Source organism: Strigops habroptila, chromosome 1, assembly GCF_004027225.2.
Source record: "Strigops habroptila isolate Jane chromosome 1, bStrHab1.2.pri, whole genome shotgun sequence".
In the NCBI taxonomy this organism is placed as follows: Eukaryota; Metazoa; Chordata; class Aves; order Psittaciformes; family Psittacidae; genus Strigops; species Strigops habroptila.
In genome coordinates, this window is record NC_044277.2 from 1,039,742 (window position 1) to 1,055,374 (window position 15,633).

At 59.9% G+C, this 15,633-nt stretch overlaps 2 protein-coding genes across 7 annotated transcripts; both read left to right on the forward strand.

Moving 5' to 3' along the window:
• Positions 1-1,711: 1,711 nt before the first annotated feature.
• On the forward strand, positions 1,712-6,725 carry TSTA3 (tissue specific transplantation antigen P35B). 6 transcript variants are annotated; one of them, XM_030499980.1, is made up of 11 exons: positions 1,712-1,956; positions 2,981-3,142; positions 3,223-3,337; positions 3,583-3,711; positions 3,785-3,858; positions 4,624-4,757; positions 4,924-4,988; positions 5,173-5,239; positions 5,317-5,396; positions 5,642-5,741; positions 6,289-6,713. In XM_030499980.1, the coding sequence occupies exons 2-11, from the start codon at positions 2,994-2,996 to the stop codon at positions 6,342-6,344; spliced, it is 969 nt and encodes a 322-aa protein (XP_030355840.1). In that variant the 5' UTR covers positions 1,712-1,956; positions 2,981-2,993; the 3' UTR covers positions 6,345-6,713. The 6 variants fall into 6 exon arrangements, with proteins under 6 accessions (XP_030355840.1, XP_030355824.1, XP_030355834.1 ...); XM_030499974.1 differs by having other exon boundaries at positions 1,875-2,019; positions 6,289-6,725; XM_030499964.1 differs by having other exon boundaries at positions 1,806-1,827; positions 5,173-5,396; positions 6,289-6,725.
• Positions 6,726-10,551: 3,826 nt separating this feature from the next.
• Positions 10,552-15,128, forward strand: PYCR3 (pyrroline-5-carboxylate reductase 3). Its single transcript, XM_030499992.2, has 6 exons — positions 10,552-10,661; positions 11,824-11,888; positions 12,684-12,863; positions 13,513-13,725; positions 13,842-13,934; positions 14,745-15,128. Exons 1-6 carry the CDS (start codon positions 10,580-10,582, stop codon positions 14,925-14,927), a joined length of 816 nt encoding a protein of 271 aa, XP_030355852.1. The 5' UTR covers positions 10,552-10,579; the 3' UTR covers positions 14,928-15,128.
• The last annotated feature ends 505 nt before the right edge of the window (positions 15,129-15,633 follow it).

Here is a 15,633-nt window from a genome sequence, read left to right on the forward strand (position 1 = left end):
TTGCCCCATCCTTAGGAGGCTTCAAGCCAGGCAGGCAGCAGGAGGGATGTGCTGGAGGGACGTGAAACAGGTCCCAGTGGGACTCTCAGCCACCCAGCCAGGACCCATCTCTCAAAGCAGCACCCAAACCCCATTGTGGCTGCAGCCACACATGGACTTTCCTCTTATCTCCCTCCTTCAAGAGGACTGGCCTCAACGGGACCAAAAGTGGCAAGAGGAAGGATGTTCTTGCACAGCAGCTCCTCCCAATCCCATGAACTATGAGTCTCCAAGGAGCCAGATTCATTCCTGTCCCAACCCAAGACAGAGATTCTCCATTCAAACTGCTCCTGGTTCATATTTGTTATGAGAAACCACCCAATGTCAGCAAGAGCAAGGAAAAGCTGTGGCCATCACACCCATTCCCACCCCAGCCTTCCCCTTTGGGGCTCTGCAAGCCTGTCCCCATTGCCAAAGGGCTGCACGTTGGTGGGGAGCAATCCCCAATCCCTATGGAAACTGGTGGGATCTGGGCTGCCTGGGATAAAATGGACTTCAGCCAGCATGGAGGGAGGCACAGGCTGCACTGGCATGACCTGGAAAGGGGTTTGTTACTGACATGTCTACCTAAAAGCATTTAGAAAGAGCCATAAAACTGGAATCCCAAGTGGAAGAGGGATGCTTAGAGCTGGTGCGTCTCACCTGGGATCCTGGAGCTTGGCCGCACTCATACAGCATCATCATAATCCACACTGGGATGGGCTGCATCTAGGCAGCTCCTACCCATCTGCCCCACTTTCCTGGGAGAAATGGGGAGGGCAGAGGAGGGAGTGGGGCTGGAGCCCAAACTGGAGCAAAAAGGTCACCCACAAGGAAGCTTCATTATGGAAACAACACATCACGAAGCAGCGTTTCTGTGGTGGTGATGGGATCTGACCAAGCTTTACCCTGCCTGCTGCAAGCTCCTGGGCTGTCCCCTGCTTTGTGTCATGCAGAAGATCTGCCCAGTTGAGCTCAACTAAAAAGTTACCCCTAAGTAGGGTAAAACACTCCTGGGAAGCAGCAGGAAGCTCCCAACGGCACCTGGAATGTCTTCCTCAGCCTTTTCCATTGCCGTGGCTCATCTAATGGGTGCCCCATCATTGGAAGTGTTCGAGGTCAGGCGGGATGGGGCTTGGAGCATCAGGAAAACTCTGCTCGGTTTTAATCTCAGCTTAAGTGCATTACAGATGATTAAACCTTTTCCCATCGAAATCCCTTTTGATGAGCCCGTTGTGTTAGGGAGGAGGGGAAGGAACCGGCACCCCTTTCCCACACCCTTCCCGTTCCCCCCTTCCCATTCCCTTTCCCTTCCCACTCCTTTCCCATTCTTCTTCCTTTCCTTTTCTCTTCCCTTTCCCTTCCCATTTCCCTTCCTTACCCGTTCCCTTTCCCTTCCCATTCCCCCTTTCCCAGGTCCCGGTGTGTCCCGGTGTTCCCGATGCTGTGGCAGGTCCCGGTGCGTCCCGGTGTTGTGGCGTGTCCCGGTGCTGTGGCGTGTCCCGGTGCTCCCGATGCTGTGGCAGGTGCCGGTGTGTCCGGTGTGTCCGGTGTGTCCCGGTGCTGCGGCAGGTCCCGGTGCTGGAACAGGTCCCGGTGTTCCCTGGCGCGGACTCCATTTCCCGAGGAGCCGAGCGGCAGCGCCCGGTAACGGTGGCAGGAAGCGCGGCCGAGCACGGCTCAGAAGAGCCGAGCCGAGCCGAGCCCAGCCGAGCTGTGCCGAGAAGAGCCGAGCCCCTCCGGCCGAGCCCAGCCAAACCCTTCCAGGCCCGGCCGAGCCGAGCCGAATCCAGCCGAGCCCCTTCGGGAGCGCCGAGCCCCGCCGAGCCTAGCCGAATCTAGCCGAGCCCCGCCGAGCCGAGCTGAATCCAGCCGAGCCCCTTCGGGAGCGCCGAGCCCCGCCGAGCCTAGCCGAATCCAGCCGAGCCCCGTTCCTGGGTGAGACGGAACTCTCCGCCCCATCGAGGAGCGTTTCGGGGGAGCAGCTCCCCAAGCACGGGGGTACTCGGGGGGTGCAGGGCTGTGGGGTCCCCGGAGGGGAAGGACAAGACGGAGGGCGGGGGGGGCGGGGCTGGGGAGGGGGCTGGGGTGCGGGGAGGAGTGAGGTGCGGACGTGGGATTTGGGGTACAGGGGAGATGTGGGGTTCAGACCTGAGATTTGGGATGAAGGGGAGTTGTGGGGTGCAGATCTGGGTGCGGACCTGGGATTTGGGGTGCAGGAGGAAGTGTGGGTGCAGACCTGAGTGCAGACCTGGGGTTTGGGGTACAGGGGAGATGTGGGGTGCAGACCTGAGATTTGAGGTGCAGGGGAGACGTGGGGTTCAGACCTGGGGTTTGGGGTGCAGGGGCGGTGTGGGGTGCAGACCTGGGTGCAGGGAGAGTTGTGGGGTGCAGACATGAGTGCGGACCTGAGATTTGGGGTTCAGGAGGAGGTGTGGGGTGCAGACCTGGGTACAGACCTGGGAACTGGGGTGCAGGGGGAGATCTGGGGTTCAGACCTGGGACCCGGGTTGCAGGAGGAGAACTGGAGCACAGACCTGGGGTACCTGGGAGATGTGGGGTGCAGACTTGGGGTTTGGGATGCAGTGGGTGGTGTGTGCAGACCTGGGACCCGGTTATGGGGGGTGGGGGGTGAACCCCTGTTTCTGGAGGCCGGGTAGTGCCGTGTGTCACAACGTGGCAGCGTCTGGCTCCAGCCCAGGTGCCACCTCACAGGAGGAGCCCGTGGGGCTACCAGCCAGCTCAGTCATTAGCAACCAGAGCTGACGAGTTTCTGCTGCCCCGGCACCACCAGACTCTCCTTTTCCTCTTTCCTTCCTGCTTTGGCTGGAAGAAGAGGGTAAAGGACCCCCTAAAATTGATCCCATGGGCATGATGCTCATGGGTGCCCACACCAGGGTGGGGGTGAGCTCGATGGCCCATAGCCAGGACCCTCAAGGTGAACCCCAAGGTGATCCCACAGGGTTTTGGCCACGATGGAGGTGATGGAGCCGATGTCCAAGCGCATCCTGGTAACGGGTGGCACCGGCTTGGTGGGGAAAGCCATTGAGAAGGTGGTGGCTGATGGAGAGGGGCGCCCGGATGAGGAGTGGATCTTCGTGTCCTCCAGAGACGCCGACTTGACGTGAGTTGATGGGGTTTTCCCTTGGGAAGCTCCCAATCTCCTCCATTGACCCCACTGAACCCCAACGTCTCCCACCTCAGGAGCGCCACAGAGACCAAAGCCCTGTTTGAGCAGCACAAGCCCACCCATGTCATCCATCTGGCCGCAATGGTTGGGGGCCTCTTCAAAAACATCCGCTACAACCTGGATTTTTGGGTGAGCACCCGGGGAATGGGCACTGTCGGGGTCCCTCTGGGTGCTGCAACCCCCTGTCCTTCCCAAGGTGGGACAAAGGGACATGGCTTGCTCTGCTCCTGTGGCCAAACCAGAGTTCCTCTGGTTTCTGGAGTTGCTTATGAGTTATTATCCATAGGGTGCAGGGGTTTGGGGTGTGCAGACCTTGGATCCGGTGGGATTTGGTGGACTCACCCCACAGATCTCACACATCTCTCCATCCCTAGAGGAGAAACATCCATATCAACGACAACGTCCTGCATTCAGCATACGAGACCGGGGTGCAGAAGGTGGTCTCCTGCCTCTCCACCTGCATCTTCCCGGACAAGACGACGTATCCCATTGATGAGACCATGGTGAGCATCTCCATCGCCACGCACAGCCCAAGAGAGGTCCCTGCCCTGCTTAACTCTGCTCTCTCGTCCCCAGATCCACAACGGGCCACCTCACAGCTCCAACTTTGGCTACTCCTATGCCAAGAGGATGATTGATATCCAGAACAGGTACAGGGGAACAGATGGGAGAGCCCTTGTAGGGTGTGAGCACCCATCAGTTATCAGCACAAAGGGAATTCCATGGGATTCCCAGGAATTAAATGGAGCTGGGGGAAATAACTTGGGCTCAGCAGATGGAGATGCAGGTCAAAAGAGGTGATCCTGCCCCTCTGCTCTGGTGAGACCCCACTTGCAGCACTGTGTGCAGTTCTGGAGTCCTCAACATCAGAAGGACGTGGAGCTGTTGGAGCAAGCCCAGAGGAGGCCATGAGGATGAGCAGGGGCTGGAGCAGCTCCCGTATGGAGCCAGGCTGAGAACATTGGGGCTGTTCAGCCTGGAGAAGAGAAGCTGCGTGGAGACCTCAGAGCAGCTTCCAGGGTCTGAAGGGGGCTACAAGGATGCTGGGGAGGGACCTTCATCAGGGACTGGAGTGGTAGGACAAGGGGTGATGGGTTCAAACTGAACCAGGGGAAGTTCAGGTTGGATCTAAGGCAGAAGTTGTTCCCTGTGAGGGTGCTGAGGCGCTGGCACAGGGTGCCCAGAGAAGCTGTGGCTGCCCCATCCCTGGCAGTGTTCAAGGCCAGGTTGGACACAGGGGCTTGGAGCAACCTGCTCTAGTGGAAGGTGTCCCTGCCCATGGCAGGGGGTTGGAACTGAATGAGCTTTAAGGTCCTTTCCAACCCAAACCATTCTATGATTCTATGCTTCTGGAGACAGCTCCATGCTGGAGGAGGGTGACCATGGTTGGTTGACCTCCCCTTTCTCTCACCCAGGGGCTACTTCGAGCAGCACGGCTGCCACTTCACTGCGGTCATCCCCACCAATGTCTTTGGACCGCACGACAACTTCAACATTGAGGATGGACACGTCTTGCCAGGGCTCATCCATAAGGTCTACTTGGCCAAACGTGAGTGCAGCAGGACTGCTTATGGCTTTTTGGGGGAGAGTTGGGTTGTTTTTTGGGGGTTCCCCTCCCACCTGCTCCATGAGCTGCTCTGCAGGGTAGCTGGGGTGGATGGAGGTGGATGGAGGTGGCTCCAATGCTCAGGGACATGCTCTCCTTTCTCCTACAGAGAATGGCTCTGCTCTGACTGTCTGGGGCACGGGCAAGCCCAGGAGACAGTTCATCTACTCCTTGGTATGGCCTTGGGGACCACTCTCCTCCCATGGCTTGGGGAGGGCAGGATATGGGGCTGAAGGGACCATCTGAGCCCCCCTGGGTTGTTCTGGGCAGCATTGGCCATCCTCAGGGTTGGGTCCCCTTGTGATGGGAGGGCTGGGGGACAATAGACACCCCCTAAGAACCATCTGCCCCTCCCCAGGACCTGGCCCGGCTCTTCCTTTGGGTCCTACGGGAATACGATGAGGTGGAACCCATCATCTTGTCAGGTGAGCCCCACAGCTCCCCCCTCAACCCCTTTGCAGGAGGATGGGGCCACCAGCTCCAATCATGCCCGTCTCCACAGTGGGAGAAGAAGAGGAAGTCTCCATCAGGGAGGCAGCAGAGGCGATTGTGGAGGCCATGGACTTCAGGGGAGAGCTTCTTGTATCCTTCACCACAGGTTGGACCCGCTTGCTCATGGGGGGTCACCCTACTTTCCACCAGCACCCATAGGGCTCAAGGGTTGATGCTGTGGTCCAGAGCATCCTTCCCCCTGCCCCACTTTCCACCAGCGCCCATAGGGTTCCAGGAGAGATGCTGTGGTCCAGAGCATCCCTCCCAGTGGACACAGTGGGACATGGTGGGGCAAAGCAAGACCCGTTGTTTCCCCTTAATCCTTCCCACCCCAGTTTGACACCACCAAGGCTGATGGGCAGTTCAAGAAGACTGCCAGCAACGCCAAGCTACGGCGCTACCTGCCCGGCTTCCAGTTCACACCCTTCAGGCAAGGTGAGATGGGGTCTCCATGAAACACAGAGGTCCTTCCCACCCCAGTTACCCTTGGTGGCATCAAGGTGGACCATCCTTTCAATGAGGGCTTGTAAGAAAGATGGGGACAGGCTTTGTAGTAGGGCCTGTTGTGATAGGACAAAGGGTAATGGGTCATAGAATGGGTTGGGTTGGAAGGGACCTTAAAACTTGTCTACTTCCAACTCCTTGCCATGGGCAGGGACACCTTCTACTAGTGCAGGTTGCTCCAAGCTCCATCCAACCTGGCTTTTTTAGTGGTTTTAAACTAAAAGAGGAAGAAATTGTTTATGGTGAGGGTGGTGAAGACACTGGTCTGGGCTGCCCAAAGAGGTGGTAGATGCCCCAGCACTGGAAACATTCAAGGTCAGGTTGAATAGAGCTTGGAGCAACCTGCTCTAGTGGAAGGTGTCCCTGCCCTTGGCAGGGGGTTGGAACTGGGTGATCCTTAAGGTCCCTTCCAGCCCAAACCATTCCGTGCCCAAACTGCATTCCCAATCCCAAACCCATCCCATCTTCTCCCTCCCAGCCGTGAAGGAGACCTGCGCCTGGTTCAGCACCAACTACGCTAACGCCAGGAAGTGACGGGTCAACGCGGCGCTGGCATCATCCTCTTCGACTCAGGGTTGTCCTTTGCTGGGGCAGAGGACAGGGCTGGGGGGGGACACACAGTGACATTTCCAAAGTACAAGAGGGCCACCAAAGCCCATTGAGGAGCCACCATGGTCCTACCTGCTGCTGGGAGCAGTGTGGGATGCTCAGTACAGGTGGAAAGAAGGTTTAGGCACTCCAAAAGGTGCTGGGACTCCAGACTAGATGGTAGCAACCAACTGAAGCCACCAGCTTGGCTGTGTCCAAGAGGCTGGTGGCTCTGGTTGAGCTCTAATGGGCTACACTACTAGTTACCTGTAATTAGGCTGTAATAAAGGGAAGGTGATCAGGGTTTCTCTGGCACAGGAATGGCAACCAAGTATTCGCTGTTGGGTTTGGCACATGGGGATGGTCCTAAAGCCCCAGCATCAGGATGGGGGGACACCAGAAAGGGGGAAGCTCCAGCTGTAAATAGGGCATTTATTAAAATAGATGGAAATAGGTTAAAAGTGGTGGGATGAGGAGCATCTGCTCTGCAGAACAGTCCCATACCCACATCAAATGGCACCTTTAGGGTCCTGAGCACCACCACGTGCTCTCCAGCAGGACCTGGAAGAGCTAAAAGAGGGTTTAAAACCCCCCTGGGAGGGAGTAGAAGGTCAAGCATGGGGAGATGAGCCCATGGCCAAGCTGCTGTATGAGGTTCAACCATCGGTGTGGACATGGCAGAAGTCCTGCCCGGGGATGGCTTTCTTCCGGCATCGCTGCCCGGCCCTGGTGAGCCCTTGGCATGGGGACCGTGGGGACAGCAAGGACCTACCAGCAGAGGAGAGACCCATCAGCACCCCAGGAAACCCCCCCAGCGGGGTTGTCCCCCCACTGTCAGGTCAGACAGTGACACCAGCCCTTGGTGGTGCTGGACAAGGGATGTCCCCTATGGATGGGACTCACATGTCACTGGACAGAGACTTGCTTGGGCTGCAAGGTTTGGGCTCCCCGTGCCTCCCAGTGCCCACAGACACCTCCAGCACCTCCTGGGTGGAGAAGAAGGGGGTTAGACAAGGCATCCTCCATCCCTGCTGACCCTCCTTGTCCTGCAGGAGATGGCCCTTGTCCCCTGAGGACACATGGATCATACAGGACACCCCCCTCCACCCAAAGTTCCTCCCTGTGTGTCACATCCCCAGCCCTGGCCCCTCTCCCAATGGGGTGTCCTGCACCCACGAGTGTGGTTATGATGAGGACCTGACCCTCAAGGGGACACTAGGAGCAGGGTCTGGCCCCAGCTGGGGACATCCCACCCAACACTTACCCTATGTGAGCTCAGCTTTGTCCTCCAGCCACCATGGATGGGTGACGTGTGTCCTGCTGTGGTGGGGAGCTCCCCTGCCATGGCTGGGGGCTGCTCTGGGCTTGAGGGCTCTGCAGGGACATGGCATGGGTGGTGACACCCCCAGGACACCAGGGTAACACAGACACGACCCAGCACAGGCTGGGGACACGCTGGAGCTCCAGACCCCTGTCCCCTCCCCATCTCATGGTCATCTCTGCCATGTCCTCCTGCCCAGCAGCTCTCACCTTGCAGGCAGCTCAACTCCATCCTGTCCAGTTCCTCCCGCAACAGCTTCATTTCATGCTGCCTACATGGGAAGGAGCAAAACCAAAGCCCCATCACCTTGGTGGCTTCTGTGTCACCATCATGACCCCTCTCCAACTTCCCCACACCCTCCTTTGGGCAGAAATAGGGCAGGGAAGGGGGATGAGGTGGCCAAAAGCTGCAGACAAGCCATCGAGATGTGTTCTACCCCTTCCTGGGGACCGGTGGTGGCAGCAGGATGGGACACCAGTGATAGGACACCAATGATGGGTCCTAGCAGCTCCCGAGGTTGCCATGGCCATGCCCCCCAACCATCTCCTACCTGTTTGGGGTGGAGGTGAGCCGGTGATGGGGCTCCTCCTGGGGAAGCAGCATCCACAGTGCCTGCTCAGCACCACCACAGTAAACTGCCACCAGCCACTGCCCTGTGGAGAACAGAGAGGGTGGGAGAGGACAGAGCACCCCCAAGTTGATGTATCCCCAAACCATGTCCTCCCAACATCCATCCCCACCTGCCACAGCAAGGGCCAGGAGGCTGGAGAGCGCTGGGATGCTGAGCACCCCACTGAGGGCGCTGGAGATGAGGAAGAGGAGGAGGACGGTGACACGGGGCAGTGTGGGAACCAGTAGTGCGACCAGCAGCACGAAGTAGGAGACATGGAGGATGCAGGTGGAGATGACACTTGAGCTCTGACCTGTGGGACAAGGAGCAAGAGCCTGGTGCTGGCACCCACCAGCACCCATCTGCTCTCCAGCACCCATCCCCAGCTCACCATCCGCATTGAGGGTGGTGTGGATGCGCTGTAGGTGGTTCTCCAGCTGGGTCCGTGTGTCCTTCACAGCTGCCAGCATCAGCACCAGGCTCTGCTTGACCTTCTGCAGCTTCTCCATCAGCTCCTCCATCCTGCGCAGCTCGACCAGGAGAAAGGCCAGATCATTCTCTGCATGTGGAGGAGGTGGATATGGATTTGGGGTGAGCTGCACCCAGGGGTCTCCTGGTGCAAAAAGAGCTGGGAATGGGGTTTGCCATGTTCCCACCTTGTTTGGAAGAGACATCCTCAGCTCTCTCCTGCTCGTGGTTGGAGAGGACAACCCTGTGTCCTGCAGCCTCATGGATGCTCATACTCCCTACAGGGAAGCCCAAGAGGTTGGGTTGGTCCCCAAAGTGGGACACAGGGATGTAGCAGCATCCTGCTGGTGGCTCTTACCCATCCTCTGCGTGATGTCCTCCATGAGCTGGACCAGCCGGTGCTGCTCACTGGTGAGGAGGGTCTCATCCAGCGCTGGCTCCTGCAGGTTGTGGTGGATGGGGGTCTCCAGACATGGTTGCAGACACCCATCCAGTGGCTCCTCCTGCCCCTCCCGAGGCCAACATTGGGGTGCTGATGATGGGACGTGGCCCCACAGCCCCCCATGGTGATGCCCACCATCACCACGTACTGTGGGGGTTCTCCCCGTGGGCACCCCAAAGCAAGCCCCCAGTGCTGAAGCTCCATCCCATGGTACTGAGGAAAGAGCCTTGGGAAAAGCCTTTGGAAAGAAGGAAGGATGGAGGTGGGAATGGGGTTGGGAGCAGAAACCTGTACCTGCCACAAGGGAAATGGACTAAATAGGGCTGGTTTTGACCCAAAATGGGGAGGAGAGGCTGGGTGCTCCTCAGGCCCTGCAGCTACAAGGAACAGGTTCACCACCAGCTTGGGTGCCTGCTCCTCATTGAGGTTGGGGATAACTGGAGCTGCACCATGACATGGTGGCAGCGCTGGTGTCACCCATGGGTGCTGCCAGCACAGCCGAGGCGACGAGGGGTGCAAAGGGGTTGGTTTTGGGTGTAAAACAAGGAGAAACAGTGTGAGGCCACCCCAGCACTTGGCCTTCACCCCCCAAACCCATCCCATGCCAACACAGGGCACCCCACACCAGGGCAAAGGGGCTGCCCAGGGTGGAGGGGGGGTGTCCCATGGACCCCCATTCCCAGCCATGGAGCGGAAGCCCCACAACCACACCTGATGGCCACCGGAGTCCGGGGGTGACATGTCCCTGCGTGAGGCTTCATCCTGGAGCTGCTCATCGCTTGCGGGCACCTCGAAGCGGACACTCGGGGGGGTCCCCAGCTCCGGGGGGGTCCTCACCTCCTCTTGGGGGGTGCTGAGGCCCAGCCACCCAAACGACCTGGCGCTGGTGCAGAGGAGCAGCAGAGCCCAGCAGCTCCGGGGCAGCATCATGGGGTGGTCCTGGGGGGGGGACACAAAAGGGTGGCAAGAGACACCCCAAGTACAGGGACAAGTTTGGGGGGGGACCCCCCACCAATACACGCAGGGGTATAAGGGGGTGATGGGGAGGGGATATGGGGGGGCAGAAAGGGAGGAGGATGGAAAGGGGGGGGGTGAGGAAAGGGGTGATGGGGGGGACACCGTGACCGCCCCCCCGGTAGGGGTCGCCCTACACGCCGTGTGCCCCCCCCGGTCACAACCGCCACCGCCGCCAGGGGGCGCGCCCGCACCTGCGTAAACACACCCCCCCACCACCTTGCTTAAGCCCCGCCCTTTATGAATCAGAGCTCCACCAATAGGCGTGCAGGGCCGGGCATGGAGCAGCCAATGGGCGCGCAGGGGGGCGTGTCCTGCGGAGGGCCATGGAGGCGGCGGAGCTGCGCGTCGGGTTCGTGGGCGCCGGGCGCATGGCGGGAGGCCTGGCCCGGGGGCTGCTGCGCGCCGGTACGGGCGGGCATGGGGACAGCAGGGCCCGGCACCGCCTGTGGGTCCTGCCCCATGGCGGGGAGGGGACAGCCGGGCACCGCCTGTGGGTCCCTGCCCTATGGAGAGGGGGGGGGACAGACCGGGGCTGGCATCGCCTGTGGGTCCTGCCCCATGGAGGGGGGGGGGGACGGCCGGGCACCGCCTGTGGGTCCCTGCCCTATGGAGAGGGGGGGGGACAGACCGGGGCTGGCATCGCCTGTGGGTCCTGCCCCATGGAGGGGGGGGGGGACGGCCGGGCACCGCCTGTGGGTCCCTGCCCTATGGAGAGGGGGGGGACAGACCGGGGCTGGCATCGCCTGTGGGTCCTGCCCCATGGCGGGGGGGGGGGCGGCCGGGCACCGCCTGTGGGTCCCTGCGCCATGGAGAGGGGGGGGATAGGCCGGGCCGGGCACTGCCTGTGGGTCCTGCCCCATGGAGGGGCGGGGGGACAGCGTGGGCCTGGCACTGCCTGTGGGTCCTGCCCCATGGAGGGGGGGGGATAGGCCGGGCCGGGCACCGCCTGTGGGTCCTGCCCCATGGAGGGGCGGGGGGACAGTGTGGGCTTGGTACTGCCTGTGGGTCCCTGCCCCATGGAGGTGGGGGGGGACAGATCGGGCATGGCACCGCCTGTGGGTCCTGCCCTATGGGGGGGGGGCATGGGGACAGGCCGGTCCTGACCCCTTCTATGGGTCCCTGCGCTATGGAGAGGGGGGGGGACATGGGGACAGGCCGGTCCTGACCCCTCCTATAGGTCCCTGGGCTATGGAGCGGGAGGGGGGACATGGGGACATCCTGGTCCTGTCCCCCTTCCTGGGGTCCCTGCCCTTCGCGGCATCCCTGCCCCATAGCACAGTGTGGGGACAGCCCTGCCCATACCTAGAAGCTGGGACATGGCCCCTGCATTTGGGGTCACCTCCCTTGTCACTGCGCTGGGGCACAACTGGGTGCCCACAGCCATCCCCACGGGGTGCCCGTGCTGACCTATGGGGTGCCCACAGCTCTTCCCATGGCACGGTCTGGCCCTGGCTCCCTTTGCTCCATGTCCTGAGGGTGCTGGGGTTGGAGAAGAGGCTGAGATCGGGGTGTCCCCACCCCGGGCCACCCCAACCACTCACTCACCCCTGTCCCTGTGTTTCCCAAGGGAAGGTGCCAGCCAGCAGCATCCTGGCCAGTGCTCCCTCGGACAAAAACCTGGATGCTTGGAGGGTGAGTGTGGGCAAATCAAAGCACTTGGCTGTGGAGGTGGGAGACATAGAATCATGGAATGGTTTGGGTTGGAAAGGACCTTAAGAGCATCCAGTTCCAACCCCCTGCCACGGGCAGGGACACCTTCCACTAGAGCAGGTTGCTCCAAGCCCCTGTGTCCAACCTGGCCTTGAACACTGCCAGGGATGGAGCAGCCACAGCTTCTCTGGGCACCCTGTGCCAGCGCCTCAGCACCCTCACAGGGAACAACTTCTGCCTTAGATCCAACCTGAACTTCCCTTGTTTCAGTTTGAACCCATCACCCCTTGTCCTATCACTCCAGTCCCTGATGAAGGTCCCTCTCCAGCATCCTTGTAGCCCCCTTCAGACCCTGGAAGCTGCTCTGAGGTCTCCACGCAGCTTCTCTTCTCCAGGCTCAACAGCCCCAATGTTCTCAGCCTGGCTCCATACGGGAGCTGCTCCAGCCCCTGCTCATCCTCATGGCCTCCTCTGGCCTTGCTCCAACAGCTCCATGTCCTCCTGATGCTGAGGACCCCAGCACTGCACACAGTGCTGCAAGTGGGGTCTCACCAGAGCAGAGGGGCAGGATCATCCTTTTGGGGTGGCCCTCCCCATAGTGTCAGGGCACCCTTTTCCCCCTATGCATAGATTTGGCTTGTCCATCCCAGCTCTGGGTGAAACCCGGGCAGAGCCTCGGTGCCTTTGTGGCCAGAGCATGTCCCTAAGCCATGTCCCTGGGGTGGTGCCGGGGTGGGGGGGTTCCAGGCTGTGCCACCTCTCCGTGTCCATGGGCAGGAGTCGGGCTGTCGGACCACGCACTGCAACCTGGAGGTGCTGCAGGAGAGCACCGTGGTCATCCTGGCCACCAAACCCCACGTGCTGCCGGGTGTGCTGCAGGAGATCCGTCCTGCTGTGGGACCACACCACCTCATCGTCTCGTTGGTGGCTGGTGTCACCCTCCAGACGCTGCAGAGGGTGAGTCTGCTCCTCCTTTTCCTCTTCCTATCCCTCTTCGTATCCCTCTTTCTATCCCTCTTCTTATCCCTCTTCCTATTCCTCTTCCTCCTGCTCCTCCTCCTCTTCTTGCTCCTCCTCTTTCTCCTTTTTCCTCCTCTTCCTTCTCTTCTTCCTTCTCTTCTTCCTTCTCTTCTTCCTTCTCTTCTTCCTTCTCTTCTTCCTTCTCTTCTTCCTTCTCTTCTTCCTTCTCTTCTTCCTTCTCTTCTTCCTTCTTCCTTCTCTTCTTCCTTCTCTTCTTCCTTCTCTTCTTCCTTCTCTTCTTCCTTCTCTTCTTCTTCCTTCTCTTCTTCCTTCTCTTCTTCCTTCTCTTCTTCCTTCTCTTCTTCCTTCTCTTCTTCCTTCTCTTCTTCCTTCTCTTCTTCCTTCTCCTCCTTCTCCTCCTTCTCATCCTTCTCTTCCTTCTCATCCTCCTCTTCCTCCTCCTCCCCCATGGAGAAGGACATGCCACTGTGGCTCTGTCCCCATGGTCCCATGGTCCATCTCCAAGTCCTACCCTATGGACCTCGCTTCTCCACCAGCCCCAGTGGGTGATACCCACCGGTGTCTCACGACACCCTTGGGTGCTCCCTGGAGCTGGCACCCTTCTCCCATCCCCATCTCTCCCCAGCTTCTCCCCAGCGGGACCAAGGTGCTGCGGCTCATGCCCAACCTGCCCTGTGTGGTGCAGGCAGGAGCGATGGTCTTCGCCCGGGGCAGTGGTGCTGGTGACGAGGAAGCCACCCTGCTGAAGAACCTGTTGTCCTCCTGTGGGCTCTGCGAGGAGGTCCCCGAATCCTACATCAACATCCACACCGGCCTCAGCGGCAGCGGCGTGGCCTACGTAAGCACCAGCAGGACATGGGACACCAGGAGAAATCCCACCCACATCGGGTTGGAGTTGAGGTTTGGGGTTCTCCACCTTGCCCTGCGCTCACCCCTGATGTTCTTCTGCCCCAGGTCTACCTGTTTGCTGAAGCCCTGGCTGAGGGAGCAGTGAAGATGGGAATGCCGGGTGGCTTAGCCACCAGGATCGCGGCTCAGACGCTGCTGGTGAGTTGGGGGGGACACTTGGGGACACCCAATGTTGCTCTTCTCCCTCCTGCCCTGCAGCTCCCACCTCCTGTCACTGTCACTGCAGCACCCAGCGAGGTGGCAGAGTGAGGGAGGAGGTGCTGGATGATGTCCTGCCTCAGTTTCCCCTCTGGAAATCAAAGATGAGGCCACCAGAAGACAGCAAAGAGCATGGTGGTGGGATGGATGCTTCAGCACCTTGTTCCCTTGCTGCAGGGGTGTGGATGGGAGGGTGCTGACATCCAATCTCTGGGCAAGGAGAAGGGGACTTGTTGGGGAGGGTCCTCTTCTCTCTGACCCACCCTGGTGTCCCATAGAGTCATGGAATGGGTTGGGTTGGAAAGGACCTTAAAGCTCATCCAGTTCCAACCCCCTGCCCCGGGCAGGGACACCTTCCACTAGAGCAGGTTGCTCCAAGCCCCTGTGTCCAACCTGGCCTTGAACTGCCAGGGATGGGGCAGCCACAGCTTCTCTGTTCAACCCCTTCCAGTGTCCCACCAACCTCATGGTGAAGAACTTCTTCCCAATATCTCATCTAACTCCTCCCTCTTCAGGTTGGAAGCCAGTACTCCTCCATCCCTTGTCCAAAGCCCCTCTCCAGGTTTCCTGGAGCCCCTTCAGGCACTGGAGCTGCTCTAAGGTCTCCCCTTCAGGACCCTTCTCTTCTCCAGGCTGCCCCAGCCCAGCTCTCTCAGCCTGGCTCCGGAGCAGAGCTGCTCCAGCCCCTTATCCTCCTCGTGGCCTCCTCTGGCCTCGCTCCAACACCTCCATGTCCTTCTTCTGTTGAAGGGTGCAGCAAAGATGATGCTGGAGACGGGGGAGCACCCGGCCAAGCTGCGGGGAGACGTCTGCACGCCCGGGGGCACCACCATCCACGCGCTGCACCAGCTGGAGAAGGGCGCATTGAGGGCCACCGTCATGAACGCTGTGGAGGCGGCCACCAACCGGGCACGCAGCATGGCTGAGGACTAACAACCGGGCTGAGGACGAGCCCCTCCATCCCCTGTGGAGCAGGAGGGGTGATGGAGACCAGACCGAACCCCTTCAGGGAGCAAAGGGGATGCTGACACCCCCTGAAGACCCTGGTTGGGGGTTGGAGATGGTGTGGAGCCATGTCCATGCCATACGCTACCTCTGCAAGGCTGGGACCAAATAAACGCGGGCAGCACCATGGCAGGTTTGGTTCTTTTTGGTCCTTTTAGTCTTCAGGAGGCTACTGCAGCCACCATGGGGTCATCTCCATGAGGAGGTGACAGCCATGGGTCCTTGGGGCAGTAGGGATGGAACTGATGGCACGTTGGGTTTGTGCTCACCAGGGATGGAGCTGATGCCCCATTGGGTCTGTGCTCACCAGGGATGGAGCTGATGCCACGTTGGGTTTGTGCTCACCAGGGATGGAGCTGATGCCACGTTGGGTCTGTGCTCACCAGGGATGGAGCTGATGCCACGTTGGGTCTGTGCTCACCAGGGATGAAGCTGGTTCTACACTCACTGGTGCTGTGCTGGGATGTGTGGCACTGGGGATGGGGTTTTGGGGACAACAGGAGCCAAGGACCATCAAAGGTGCTGTTGAGGATGCCAAAGGACCTTGAGAAGTGGGGAGCTGGTAGGATGATGCTCTGGGGTGAGCACAAAGGAAGGCTTTGATTCCCAACTCAACGCCAAGCAGGGATGCTCA

Coding starts and splice junctions, on each gene's coding strand:
- TSTA3 (XM_030499964.1), top strand. CDS start 2,994: ATGGAGGTGATGGAGCCGATGTCCAAGCGCATCCTGGTAACGGGTGGC. Junction 3,143..3,222: donor TCCAGAGACGCCGACTTGAC/GTGAGTTGATGG, acceptor CTCCCACCTCAG/GAGCGCCACAGAGACCAAAG. Junction 4,989..5,172: donor GACAGTTCATCTACTCCTTG/GTATGGCCTTGG, acceptor GCCCCTCCCCAG/GACCTGGCCCGGCTCTTCCT.
- PYCR3 (XM_030499992.2), top strand. CDS start 10,580: ATGGAGGCGGCGGAGCTGCGCGTCGGGTTCGTGGGCGCCGGGCGCATG. Junction 11,889..12,683: donor AAAACCTGGATGCTTGGAGG/GTGAGTGTGGGC, acceptor GTCCATGGGCAG/GAGTCGGGCTGTCGGACCAC. Junction 12,864..13,512: donor CCCTCCAGACGCTGCAGAGG/GTGAGTCTGCTC, acceptor ATCTCTCCCCAG/CTTCTCCCCAGCGGGACCAA.